The sequence below is a fragment of the Petaurus breviceps genome, unplaced genomic scaffold (genome assembly GCF_028583685.1).
Source record: "Petaurus breviceps papuanus isolate PSGF00001 unplaced genomic scaffold, PetGlider_PUasm1.0 78, whole genome shotgun sequence".
Lineage (NCBI taxonomy): Eukaryota > Metazoa > Chordata > Mammalia > Diprotodontia > Petauridae > Petaurus > Petaurus breviceps.
Genome location: NW_027186502.1, coordinates 9,526,260 through 9,541,224, shown reverse-complemented (window position 1 = coordinate 9,541,224; position 14,965 = coordinate 9,526,260). Strand labels below are relative to the sequence as shown.

General features: G+C 35.1%; 1 protein-coding gene across 3 annotated transcripts in view; it reads right to left on the bottom strand.

The window, feature by feature from the left end:
- The window catches only part of SLCO1C1 (solute carrier organic anion transporter family member 1C1), a 102,011-nt gene that overhangs the window by 24,260 nt on the left and 62,786 nt on the right, over positions 1-14,965 (bottom strand). For all 3 annotated transcript variants that reach the window (XM_069106193.1, XM_069106192.1, XM_069106194.1), the window contains one exon: positions 5,178-5,373. In XM_069106193.1, coding sequence (XP_068962294.1) covers positions 5,178-5,373 — 196 coding nt within the window. The remainder of the gene's footprint in view (positions 1-5,177; positions 5,374-14,965) is intronic.

Sequence of the window (14,965 nt, the reverse complement as noted above, 5' to 3'; positions counted from 1 at the left end):
AGAGAGAGAGAGACAGAGAGAGACAGAGAGAGACAGAGAGAGACAGAGAGAGAGACAGAGAGAGACAGAGAGAGACAGAGAGGGAGAGAAAGTCTAGGTTCCCAGTGGGCAACTTTTTTTCTGCTTGCAGAGGTAGTTGTCTGTCCTTCATTTTCTGACAGGAACATGACATCACAGAGGTGATGCCATGACACACAAATGCAAACGAACTGGATTTAAGTGAGGGAAGGCTGTGCAAAGTTACTGACCCATGACTCCTCCAGAGTCATCTGGGTCCAGTGGCTAGATATAGATCAGGAGAACTGGTGATGGCCCAGGATACAGTGGAGGGGGGAGGACAGGGAACTGATGATTAATCAAAAAACAATTTCCTGATGGGGCACTCAGCTTATACCTAACTTTCATAATTTCTCCCAGGTAGGTACAAGAATGGCCATAGTTGCACAAAATGAGTTAACTGTTCAGTTATGAGGAAAAGAGGAGGGAAGACTTGCTCAGGCACCTCTAATTAGTTTCCTACTTCTAATGTTGTCAGCAGAGGGATGTCAAATACTTAGTCTAAAAACTCCAGGTACAGGCAGAATAAAGAGGGTTTTCCTGGAGTAGACTTGGCCTGTTGTAAGAAAAACTAGTCCTAGAAAACCAGCAGTTTTTGTACTCCATGCCTTTATATGAATAAAATAAAAATAATAAATAATAATTGTCTATGATACATTTTTGGAGGGGGGAGGCAAGCCAATTGGAGTTAAGTGACTTGCCCAAGGTCATACAGCTAGTAAGTGTGTCAAGTATCGGAGGCCGGATTTGAACTTAGGTCCTCCTGATTCTTGGGTCACTGCTTTATTCACTGTTCCACCTCACTGCCCAATCTATGACACTTTTTTGTCCTGCAGTGATGGTGGCACAGTGGTGGAAAAGAGGGTGAAGGGTGCTACACTCACATAGTTTTTAAATGATCTATGGACTTTAACTTAGCTGTTAGAAATCCAAATGTGAAATTTTTATCTAACAACCAATGAGTCATCATTCTGCTCAGGAAATGAATCATATCAATGTAAAATTTCTTCTCTAAATGAAACTACATGACAAAAAGAAATTGTGACAATAAGATGATGGCTCATCGATTTTCTCAAGAGAGACAAAAAGGAGTAGTAAAATTGCTTTTGTTGTGCATTCAAGGGTACAAGAAACATTACTTAAAAGTACATTTAGTCATTTCATTTTGCAGTAATCATGACAAGCATTTTCAAGAAAGCCACTGCAGGTTTTATTTTGCTCTTTTTCTTTGTTGCAATGGGAGTTTCAATGGTTGGAAGTGTTTAAAATTCATCAGTAAAACTAAAGAACAATAAACGAATAAAGAATGAGCTAAGAAATTGTTCTTTGAATGTCCAATAGAATTCCTTTCTAGTTATGTTTTAACCAAGGATTTTTTTTCTTTGATTATCCTTAGAGTTGTTCAATTTCATTTTCAGAGGTTGTTCTTTTTAACTTGACCTTTTTCTAATATTTATAGATAATCATCTCTTTCCAAGTGAGATCCCAGTATGACAACATATGTAGCATAAGCTCTGAAAGCTATTTTTATTTCCTCTCTGTTTTTAATTAAATTAGCTAAATTTTATTATTTTTGTTATTTTTTGAAGAAACAGATTTAATTTTTATTAATTCAATAATAACTTTATTTTCCATTTTATCTACTTCTCGAATTAGAGTCAGATTAGTGGTAAGTGAGAGAGTGCTGGACCTGGAATCAGGAAGAGTAAGTAATCCAGCCTCAGACATTTACTACCTGTGTGGCTCTGGCAAGTCACTTAACCTCTTTCTGTCTCAGTTTTCTCAACCATAAAATGGAGATGATAAAAGCACCTACCTCTCAGGGTTGTGAAAATCAAATGAGATAATATTTATAAAGCATTTAGCATAGTGCATGACTCATAGTAGGTACTTAATAAATGTTAGCTTCCTTCCTTTTCTTAATTGTAAAATGTCTTTTATACTTACTTTGTGTTTATGAATTTAAGTACCTAATTTTAATAACCTGCACACCTTATCATTCTTTTTCTGTTATTATATGTTTTCAGAGATGCATTTTCGTCCTCTGAAAACTGCTTCACCAGTATCACAAAACCGTTGACATTCTGTCTTATTATTATTCTCTTTCACAAAGGTGTTAATTACTCTAGTGATTTTGCTCTTTGACCCCTTTGTTATTTAGTTTATAGTTACTAAGTTTGCATTTAATTCTATTTCTTCTTTATGGTTTTCTCTGTATTCATTTATATTTTCATTTTTTTTTACAATTTGTAAAGAATGGATTTAACATTTCTGCTTTTTCATATATTTAAATGGACACAAGAGCCAGTGGAATTATGGACCTGAAATTCTTTTTTTCTGACTTTATCTACAGGCAATATAATCAGAGTGATGTTTTGAATTGTTCAGGGAGGTGGTATGTTGTGGGTAGAAAAAATCAAGGGAATGAGAAATGCAAAGAAGCAAGTTTGGAGGATCAAAGATGGGCAGGTAGACAACAGGGAAAATTGGAATCAAATCTGCTGCTGTAAGTCTATATGCTTAACTATGCCATCAAGTATTAAGGTGAGCACCACAGAAGGAAGAAATGAGGAGCCAGCTACAGAATTTTATACCTGGCTATTGACAATCTGAAAAATATGAATGAGACTCTTGGTGAAACTTCATTGCACTAACTTTGCCCCTCCTTTGTTATTTTGGGGAAGAGGCTTTATCTTATGTTATCTTTCCTATTCCCTTACTTTACCCATTATATAATGGAGAAAAGGATGGAGGTGTGATTGGCCTAGATTTGATATTTTGTACCCTACAACATGGTCTTCTTTTATAAAGGCAACATGATGCTGACAAATATGAATATTCTTCAATGTTGCAATTAAGGAGGTATCATAACTCTTTCAAATCTAAAGTTCAACTCTGTTCACTTCTACTTTTTCTTTTTGTTTGTCTTTCTGCTAGATTTTTTCATTTCTGAGAAAGGATCATTGAAGCCTTCTATACTTATTTCATTTATCCATATATTTTTGACAGATTAAATTTTCTTTGTTAAAATTTAGATTCTAGGTAATTTGGTTCATATATATTTAATAGTGATAAGGTATCATTCAACTCAAATCATGAACTGCTTCCTATATAAGGGCTCACCAGATTCCTCTCCCTAATTGCTACTACCTCTCTTCCATTCATTCTCTTGTATTTTTTTCTTATTTATTTTCTGTTTTTAATATCTATTTATATGTGTACACATTGGTTTCTCCAATATGATGTAAGTTTCTTGAAGTTAAAGATTATTTTATTTTTAATTTCTATATTCCTACATCCCAACAAAATCCCTCACACATAGTAGGTGCTTAATAAATTCTTATTAATTAACTGATTGTTTACAGTAACATTTTTTAAATTTTCCTATTGCTCAAATTGTTCATTTTAACTTTTGCCTTATTTGTATAATTCTAACTCTTGCATTAAAAGCATAAATTCTTTTCCTCTGCATTTTCATTCTGTATTGATCTTTTAAAAATGTGTTTTCTTTATGTAGCAGTGTTGGACTTTGAATTATTGTCCGTGCTTTTGCCTTTTTCCCATTTATTGAATTGATCAATTCATTCATATTTAAGATTATAACTAAGATTTTCCTTTCCTCCATTTATTTTTTGTATTGATTTTTACTTCTATCCTTATTTTTCAAGGTAGCATTTCATTGCTTTGTTTATGAAAGGGAGTCTACTTCTGGAATACCAAATTTAAGCTCCCTCTTCTATTTCATTTCCATGTTAAGATACATAGTTTAGTCCTCGTTACAACCTCCCTCTTGCATGTATATTTGTTATTTTATTTGTGTTTTCTTTGGTTTGTGGGGACTTTTGATATTACTAATTTTTAGAGACATTAACTCATAAAAAAAGCAGTGACATGGTGGGAATCATTCAGTATCCCAAGTCATAATGTACACTTTTACTCCATGCCCTTAACATGACCACTGCTCACACCACTCTTATGTCCAATACATCTCATCACTGGTTTTACATTTTTCCCACACCCTGACCATCCAGAGAATTGATTATACTTATGGACTTATAGTTGCCCTCACCTGAGTTGTGACAAATTTCTGGGAAACATAAATCTTACTTGGAAAAACTATTCTCTTGATGTGTCCATTCTTCATGGACAAAACTCATTATGAGCCCCCTAGTTTCCTAAAACAAACACATCATCCACCTCCACAAGAATGTTTTTTAATGGTGTGCCTTCCTCCTTTGATGGAAAACCTTTCCACCCCATGCTATATCATTACTACCTTTCTATTGCTTTTATGCTAATCTCCCATGGCTCCCCTCCAATTTTAGAAGTATATGTGTATACACATTTCTCATCATTCTCATGTATTAATTATCAATGAATAGTTTAAACTAAACCCTACTTTTCCAGGAGTGTAGGATACTTTCAGGACCTCAGTCAAAGAAGGAATGACTAGGACTTGTACTATGTATCTTTGGGCAATTGACTTAACTTCCTCACACCTTTGTTTCTTGCCTGAAAATTGAAGCAATTGAACCAGATGGTCTCTGAGGTCCCTTTCAGACCTAGATATAGTATATACAATGTTAATCCTATGCTCTTAAAATGCACATTCCCTAGGGCTCAGAATGAATTTGAATTAAATATTTTTTGAAAGAAACACTAAAAAAAATCTGAGCAAAATATTCAGATTCATAGGTGGCAAATAAAAGTTACAATAAAATTTATCTCCAATTAGACTGTAAATTTTTTGAAGACAGTGTCTTATTAATTCTTTGTATCTTCTCCATTGCCAAGTATTGTATTTTACACACAGTAGGTATTTAATAAGTCAAGGAAATTTGGGTTCTAGTCATGGCTTTTGCATTCATATGTGGGACCCAGTAGAAAATTATTTCAACTCTCTAGGCCTCTGTTTCATAATCTATGAATTGAGAGAGTTAAACTAGATTATTATAGGTCCCATTCATTCTAAAATCTTCTGATTAAATGACTACAAGTCATAGGTATAACAGACTGGCAACTTTCTTATGTCCTACATGCAATATACTTCCCCCAGAGCATGATAAGCAAACAATGAAAATCTCACCTGCGTATAAATTTATATAATCATCATAACATACCCTTGATAGGAGATAGTTAGACCAGCCACATCAGAATTATCACAGCCCATTGCAAACAGGGAAAGCATTAGAAGGTAGCCAAAGAATGAAGATCCCAGGTAGAGTTTTGAAGCTCCGAACACACTGATCCTGAATTTTTTCATAACTAGTCCCCCAGAGAATATTCCAAAGGCTACTGCAGGAATATTGATAAGTCCTTAGGAAACAAAGAAAAAGTAATTATGAAGTGAATTGGCAAACATTCTAATTCATATTTTATGAGTATTTCTATATAACTGAGTAGTCTCTATGTTTCTTGAATATTCAATCTTTTAAAATAATGAAGGAAGTAGAGAATCATATCTACTAACATATAATATTTTACTGTGCTTAATAGCTAAGAATTATAGTTGCAAAATAAGAAATTTATATTCTACTATGAATGTCCAAGTCAATGTTGACTTTGTTATCATTATTGTTTAGTTTTTCAGTCTTCTCCAGAAATTTGTGACCTTGTATGGTGTTTTCTTGGCAAAGACACTAGAATGGTCTACCACTTCATTCTCCAATGGATTAAACCAAACAGAAATTAAATGACTTGCCCAGAGTAACATAGCAAGTAAGTGTCTGAGGCCAGATTTGAACTTAGATCTTCCTCACTCCAGGCCCAGTACTTTATACACTGAGTCATCTACCTATTGCCAAGGCAAACTGAGGTTAAATGACTTCATCTGGTCACACAGCAAGTACATGTCTGAGGCCAGAATTGAACTCAGATCTTTCTGAATCCAGGTCCAGCACTCTATTCATTGAGCCATCACACTGTCAATAGGATCTCCCAAATGTAGCCCCAGAATTCAATCCATTCTAATCCAGTCTTAAAGATACAGGTCTGAATTGAATAACAGAAAGTTAAATAGTAAAACATATCTTGAACATTGACCAAATACATAGAAGTCTATCAATTAGTTGTTGTCCTTCATAACTGAATAGGACCAGAATGTTGGGATCCTTATGTTGAGGTCAGTGCACAGTCTGACTATGGCTTATCAGAGCAATCTGAGTTCAGAAGGCTCCACTGCCAGATGGGCACAAATAGTACGTCTAGATCCATATAAAGAAGTATGTAAGATACATGGTGCAAAAGCAGACATAGTCCTGAGGGAGAGGGCTGACCATAGATAAAATTGTGATGATATCAGGGCTTCAACTTCCACACCCCACTTCTCCAAGTTCTGTGCAGCTCCAATCAGTTGGCTAATGCATCATCCTCTATCTTCTTCAATCTATCTTGTTAGTTTTTTTATTTCATTTTGTTTCTCTCGATCACGTTATTATTTCCTCTCTCTCTCACCCCTTTTTGTCTATTATAAACTTTATTCTTTGTCTTTTATACTCATTTATTCAGTTTCTGTTGTTTTGTAAACCTTCCCCTCTTCTTTTAATTTTCAATGTTGTTGTTGTACACACTCTAAGAAATACACATTTCTACAGGAGATAAATTTAATAGAAGTATTGATTAAGGTTGAATGTTTCTTATCTACCTGATCGTGCAGTTCATTTTTCTGTCTTTTTCTCCCCGTGATCATTTTTCCCCACTTGTCAAAAAATGTCTTCTCCCCGTCTGTTCTTCCATTCTTCTGTGTGTCAGTTATCCCCAAAAGTTCTGTTTCTTCTCTGAAAGGATACTGTTATGAAGGCATTGTCTCAGAGGTAATGTTCTCTCAGCACCAAAACCTTATAGATTGTGCCTGTTATTATACAGTCCACTATATGATATCTTCTCCCCCAACCTGCAACAGAACATTTTTCAGTGGGACTTCCTTCTACCACTTATTTGAGACTTCAAACCTTTCCTTACTCCTGTTCCAATCCTTCCATTTGCTTCTTTACACGTTCTCTTGTAGGTCTCCTTTTTTGTTTTTTTTTTTTTTAAGAGAGAGAGATTACATCATTTATTTTTCCTTCATTTTCACCATTCATTTGACTAAGGTACATCACATATTCCCCTCTATATTTTTCCAACCTTTTCATTTTTATGCATCATCCTATTCTGCACTTTAGTTCAATATCGAAACAAAAATAAAACAAACAAAAAAACTCCATTATATTGATTCACTTGATGAAAGTTATAAAATTTAATCCATGCTTCAGACTTCTTGCTCCACATGATTTCCTGTATGTGGTTTCTGCATTTACCCTTGTCTCATTATATAATTTTAAAAAGATTTTTTTAAGTGGACTAATCCTAAGGAGATAATGTTGTTTTTATTAAGTCCATATGTGTTTTTTTTTTCTTTCTGGTTTTTATTTCATTTTTTTCAGGGTGATTTATTACATTACTAGTACTTTTCCTGGTAGTTGATGCTTCTTTAAAAAAACTTTTCTTATGTCTCTTGTCTGTGTTTTTCAAAGCAAGTAATCTGCTTAGGTAAAATTTTCTCCAAATGCCTCTTTTATTGAATAAATACTCTTTATTTGTACATTCATTCACTCTATTCATTTGGATTGGTGATTAGGTTCAGATTTACAGGATATATCACTTTGAATTTTAACTTCAGGTCCTTCATGTGTTGGAACACATTACTCCATGTCCTCCTGCAATTTCTGATGAGCATAGAATAATCTTGTATGATTTGAATTTTCCTTACTTTATATTCAGTCTTTCTTCTGTTCACTTTTAGAATTCATTATTTATCATTGTAGTTAAGTTTAACTACTATATGTCTTGTAGTTTGTAGCACTGTATTTTTTTTTCTGGAGATGAACTGTAGATTCTTTAAGTTGACAGGTTTTTGTGTTCAGAAATCCAGGGGTCATTTGATGCATTATTCTTTGCATGATGGTGTTCAGGCTTTTTGGATTGTTTTCTGATAGACCTATATTACTTAAATTATGTCTTACCAATTGATAAATTTTGCTTGTATAGAGATCATGTTTTATTTTTAATATTGATGCTTTTTGGTTCTATTTGCCTAGATTTTCTTTCTCTTCTATGTGTTTGGATTCCTGGTGAGTTGTTTTCTCTTTCATTTCTTTAGTAAGATTTGCCACTTTGTGGATTCAAGGTTTTTTGATTCTATTGATTATTTGTGATTTTTAGGTCAAAATTCTGCTTTTGTGATTCTAATTTCTTACTTGAATCATTCAGGGACAGCCTGCTATAATTCCATGCACTCTTTGGAATCCACACTATTTTACCTCTTCAGGCGTGGATTGGTTATTCCCTGTTGGTTTAGCTACTTTCCCTAAATATTTCTGAAATTTTTTCACTTAAAGTTCTCAGGTTCCTTTAACTGATATCTTTGCGAATTTCATCCTCCTTTTATGTTCTCCTATTTTTCAATTTTGGACTCTTTCCTTTTTGATATTCATTTCCATTAGGGCCTATACTTCAAAGCTTTCTTGGCCACCTCCCATGCTAAGGAATTTACTTTTCAGTAGTTTCAATTTCTAAGTGGACATAACTGATCTCAATTGTACAGCAGTCTCTTTTTTCCTCAGGTGTTGTGGAATTCCACATACATGTTGGCACCACAATTCAGCTCCCTCTGTTCTTCCATTCTCTTTTGTCACACTGTTCCTAAGGTATGTTTCCCATTTTCCATATCACAAGGTAGCAAATGTGTTTGGAGCAAGTGGAGCAGATTGTTTCGCATGTGGGTCAGTTTGCAAAATCCTAACAGAGCACAGAGGGCAATAAGTAGGGAATGCTAAGGTGTCATGTTAAGTATTAAGGATGTTACCTTAAGGTTTTTTTTTACGTCAGACCATGAAGATAGCTGAAATTGTACATAATGCTCATTTTAGAGAGGTTTGAATGGTAATGAGGATTGAAGAAAATAGCTAGTCCTCTATTTTGTTGGTCCCATGACCTGAAAGCCAATAATTATTCATCTTAATAAATTTTCTAGAATTTTAAAAATCTCTCTTAATGGAATATATTTTACCTAAGGTATGGCCAAATTAGTTAAATGTTAAAATATAAAACCTCAAGAAAAGTATAGTTGATATGGTTTCTTTGCTCCAGTTTATGTTATAAATACTCAGGTGAAAGGGAGAAAACATTTCAGGAACTGAAAGAGTAGAGTAAGTAAATACTTAGGTATGTGTATCTTGACAATAAACTATTTTGAAACTCATAGACTATGCCAGAGATGGGAAACCTTTGATTTCGAGGCTACATGTGGCCCTGTAGGTCCTCAAGTATGACTTTTTGACTGAATCCTGAGGTTTGGATTCAGTCAAAGAGCATACATAAGGACCTAGAGGGCCACATGTCACCTCAAGGCAGTAGGTTTCCCACCCTTGGACTGTGCCAATATGTCTGATCTCTGTACTTCTACTTTGACACTGACTTTGTAATCCTGTCATTTACTCACCGAAGTCCCAGGGTAGCTTTATGGACTTTGATATTGGCTTTTCTGAATGGCAATATGTCCTCTCTTACCAAAAAAAAATTTACTACTTTTTATTAAAACTATATTATGCTGAAGTGTTGGAATGGGAAACAATAAAAATAGTAGATTTTCAGGTATACAGACATTTTCAATATGATTTTCCAGATAAGAAAAATAAAGTAGGCAATTAAATAACTTTCCCAAGGTTATACAAGTAATCGGCATTAGAGATAGGATTTGAACTTTGGTTACCAACTTTGGTTCCCTGATTCGAGTCAGTATTCTTTCCCCCCTACCACCATATCCACTGACTGCACCATCTTAAATCCTTCTTTGTGAAGTTGTTGGGTTTTTTTTCATGAAGCCTAGTGGGACATATCACTTTCCTGAATGAAACCTATCTCCAATCTGATCATGAAATCAAAGGAAAGAGAATTCAGTATATAGTGATTTGCTTTAGCACAAACTTTGATGCAACCAGCTTTTCTGTTGTGCTGAATCACTACCATTTCTCTGGAAACTTTGTGTTCATGATGTTCTTCAGAAATTTAGGAAGAGTCTTCCTAATGAATAAACAAAAGAATTAGTGCTTTCTTCTGAAAATACCACTTTCTTTCTGCCTGAGTAATATCTTCTACATGAAGCTGTTGTTAATCCCCTCAAATGCTAATACTCTGCCCCCCCAATCATTTTTATTTTATTTTGCATATACTTATTTGTAATCATGTTTTATCTTGCAAGAGAATATAAACTACTTGAGGTCAAGGAATATTTTATTTTCATATCCCCAGAACCTAGCACAATGCCTGGTAGGTACAAAGTATATACTCAGTAAGTGTTTTGACTGATTTTTGTGTTAATCATTGTCAATCAAAAAAGTATAGAATTAAAGTCCATGAAGCAGATATAGGAAAATGTCACAAAAGGACAGAAAGTATCACCTTCAGGAAAAGAGAAAAGAAGGACAAAGTTGTTATCAATGACAGTTTTAAAAAGCCAGATATACTGGCCAAAACCTTTGGAGGTTACCTCCAACTTGTACAGTTTCTTACTAGTATCTTCAGGCTACTCCCATTCCCAGCCTAGGAGGTGACATAAGTATTAACTTAAACTAAGTGTCTCCAGCTGGAAGCAAGAACTGTGTGATTTTTTTCTTTGTATTTTCTAGTACAGCCCATAGTCCACTGATATAGAAAACCATTAATGTTTGTTGAAGCATATTGAATTATCTATATCTGCACAGGAGTCTTGGTATAACCTTCAGAATAAATGTATACCTAAATGGATAAGAGATAAGGTGACAAACCTAGTCACAAATTCTAATATTTTCACCAATGGATCAAATTATAAGCAAATATGTATAGATGTATAGAAACCACTATTGAGCTATCCTTGAGATGGACTAAGGACAAATAAACTTTTTTAGATGATAATTTATCTACTAAATTCAACACTGATCATTTAATTCTGAGGATCAGTGTTCTAGTTCAAAACCTTGAGAGCTAAGAGTTTGCAATATAGGCCTTAGGAAATCATGATAGATTTGGCAAATGCATTTATACTTCTAATACACACTATACTTCTTCCCTGCACTGGTGAAGGTTGGAATATGACCGTGGCTTAGTAAACAGTTTCAAGATTTACTGTGGTTAAAATTTAATATGATCTGTTTATAAACTTTCTAGAGATAAGCTTCTCTGAATATACCTGGACTGATCTTTAGGAAATGGACATAGATTTCAGACACTTTAGTTTGAGCTATAATTTGTACAATTGTGAGTTATCTTTACTGCAATCATCTGTGGGACCAACAAATGTGTGAAATAAATCAGCACTAGGAATGATATGAAGTAAGGTGGAACAATATGAGAGAAACCAATTATTTTCGAATTCAATAAAAGTAATCGAATTCAATAATTATTTATTAATCAATAGAAAGATTTCTCAACCAAAATCAAGAAGAACTAGGCTTGAATCACACTTATTAATAATGTGACCATGGATAAGTATTGTCATCTTTCTGAGCCTCAATTATCTCATTATTAAATGGGGATAATATAACATATCTCAGAGGGTCTTGTGTTTGAAGTTTGAAGGGGGTAGGTAAGAGAATAAACTGTTAGGAGAGAAAAATTTTAAACTGTAATATTTAACAAAGGAAGATTTTTTTTTTTGCCTAACAACCCCCATTAGCAAAAAAAATATATAGATTTATTGAGGGTTTTTCTGATCAGTAAGATTGTGGGAAATTTATCCCAGGTGCACTGAGCAACATATGCACCATTTACTGATCAACTGACTTGAGAAGAACTGCCACCATGATGTGGAGGTGTGAAAGGAGCGCGGAAAGGGAATCATACTGCAAGAAAAGAGAAACCTGGTCCCCCAAAAAAGATGTGTGTGTGTTGGGGAGCAAAATGACTAAGAGCTATGTCTATACTCTTCTAACTTATCGGTCATTTTTTCTCTCTCTTTTAATGGCTTTTGGGCGTTTTAATACTTTTTAATTTACTCTCACACTTCATTATATTCCCATGACAGATATAAAAAAATAGGCGTGCTATTTGATACTGATAATGATGCGATAAGTACCCATTTTTTGAAATGCTATATCTCTGGCAATGAATTTTATTGGAATGCTATAGTTCACTTATATAATAAATTTTGGGGTGTGGTTAAGGGGCTACATTGCAGATAATTTGTAGATTTGCTTGATCTTGTTTTCTATGTGTCACTTAAAACATCTTTATATTGTGTCATTATTGCATAATATCCCATAGTTGGCTTTTGTTCAGTATTATGATTTATTGAGTACTACCACCATGAATCAATGTAATGAACATATACACTATAATATACATGAAAAGTATCGTAATGATTTTGTCCTGGAAATTCATAAGGGTCTACTAGTTTTAGGAATGGACCCAGAGGATAAAAGTAAGAACATTAGAATAATATTTACAAGAAATATGCCTGATTTGGGAGACTTCAAGTTAATTCACACAGTGAACTTAATGCTAGAGATATCTATTGATACTCTTTAAAAATTAGCTGATGTATTAAACACTCAATGTGTTGACAGTAGTACACAGAATCTAAGAACTGCTCTATGTTTCCTCTCTTGAGGAGGAGGAAGAAGAGGAAAGGAGGAAGAGAAAGAAGGGAGGAAGAAGAAAAGGAGAAGGGTTAGTCAATAGAGTAAAAGCTTTAATGAGAAAAGTGGATGGAGAGTAGTACTGTCACAAAGAGATAGCTCAACTGAGAGTAAGACAGAAGCTAGGACTCCTACACAAGACAGAGAAGTCCCTCCCCTCCTCACTCCCAACCCCCCATAGAGGGGCAAGAGAGAGGGTAGACATCTCCAAGTTAAGGAATCTCTCTGTCCCTCTGTTATTTCCTATGGAAATAACTCAAGATAGCCACTTTGAAGGTACACGTTTAAAGATGAAACCCTCAGTGAACCTTTTGAAGGGAGAACCATGAATAAAACCACTCTTCTTGGAAAGGTAATGAGAGAGTTTCTGTTAAGATCACCATGTAAAAGTTCCCAAAGGAGTCCAGTTCTCCCACAAACACCTTAGCAATGATGTAAAAGTGTACCAAAGGAAATATTGATCAATACAATCAAGGAAAAATATCAGTATTTTTTTTTCTATTCTATGTCTGCACAAAAAGATAGCCTCTTGGAGTCTTTGGCTGCTGAGAGCAACTGAATTTCCCAACTTCCTTCAGTCATAGGACACTTCCCTCAAGGTTCAGAAGGCACTTACCCTTCTGTGCTTAAAAATTTACTTCATTTCTTAAGGTATCAAAGATGACATAGCTATTTGTCAACAGAATTGCTAGACTACATATGCTATTGCTTGAATATAATATTGGGGGTGGGAGTGATTGAGAATAACCCAAGAGGGGAGAAAAATTCAAAACTACTGTATCTTTCAGAGTAAGATCTCTTCCTGGAGGCTTAGAGTCAAAGGAGAGGGTTTGTTTATTTTACCAACATCCTAAACAAGATGGAGCACATTCACCACAGCTTCCCTGGGTATCGAATTAAGTAATGTATAACTGAAGAAAGTTAACTGGTTGACATCAAGGCAGACACCTGCCATTTCCCTTGGCTATTTTGAAAGAAAAATCACTCTCACAGAAGTTAAGGGTTGAGTGAGTAGCTAGTGAGAAAGTTATATCTCAAGAAAGGAACTGCCCAGCCCACAAAAAGGACTAGGGGGAATAAAGTGAAAGACCATTCTACCTATCTACTTGTCAGCACAACAATAAAGCATCACAGTTGTATAAGTGAATATAAAACATATTGAAAATAATCACAGGGATCATTAGCAATTAGCTGGGGGATTAAGAAAGTACACATGGAGGACTTTCTTGAGATGAAGCTTTGAAGGAAGCTAGGTTTCTGAATAGAAGCAGGTTAGGAAGGAGAACGTGATTGAGAGAGGGCAAAAATTGCAAAAATACAGAAACAGGAAATGGATTATTATGTAGGGGGAATACCAAATAGCTCAAATAGGCAGGAAGTTGAATTATGAAGAACAGAAGTATATAAAAAATTCTGGGGGCGGCCAGGTAGAACAGCGAGTAAGAGCACCGGCTCCAGTGTTGAGAAGACCTGGAGATCGAATCCCGGGCTCAGACACTTAGCACCCACCCAGAAACACCTGGTCGTGTAACCTTGAGCAAGTTACTTAACCCCAATTGCTTAGGGGCGGCCAGGTGGCTCAGTGAGTAAGAGCACCGGCTCCAGTGTCTGGATAACCTGGATCAAATCCGGGCTCAGATACTCAGCACCACACCCAGAAATAACTGGCCGTGTAACCTTGAGCAAGTTACTTAACCCCAATTGCTTTAAAAAAAAAATTCTGGAAATGTAGGCTAAAACCAGATTGGGAAGAATTTTTATTTAATCCTAAAGGCAGTAGGAAGGCACTGTAGATTTTTGACCAGAGGAATGGCTGTCAGACTTATGTTTTATGAATATCACCTTGACAGATTGGTTGTATGATTAATAGAAAGGAGAGAGATGTCAGGCTGGAAAACCAATTACAGCAGTTAGAAACCTATTGCAGTAGTTCCCATAAGAGGTGATAAGAGCCCACACTAGAGTGGTGTGGTGATGTGAGTCATCTAGGTGACTAGGAAATAAAGAAATAGAAAATATATTATGAATGTAGAATGTACAACATTTGGTTACTGATTAGATATAGGACATGGGAGAGGGTAAAGGGTCAAAGAGAACTTAGAAATTCCAACCTCAGTGACAAGACAGTAGTGTCCTACAGCAAGGTAGTGGCAATGAGAAGAGTAAAACCCATTTTCCTTATTCAAAACCCAGTGTATTGGGGCGGCCAGGTAGCACAGCGAGTAAGAGCACCACCTCCAGTGTTGGAATGACCT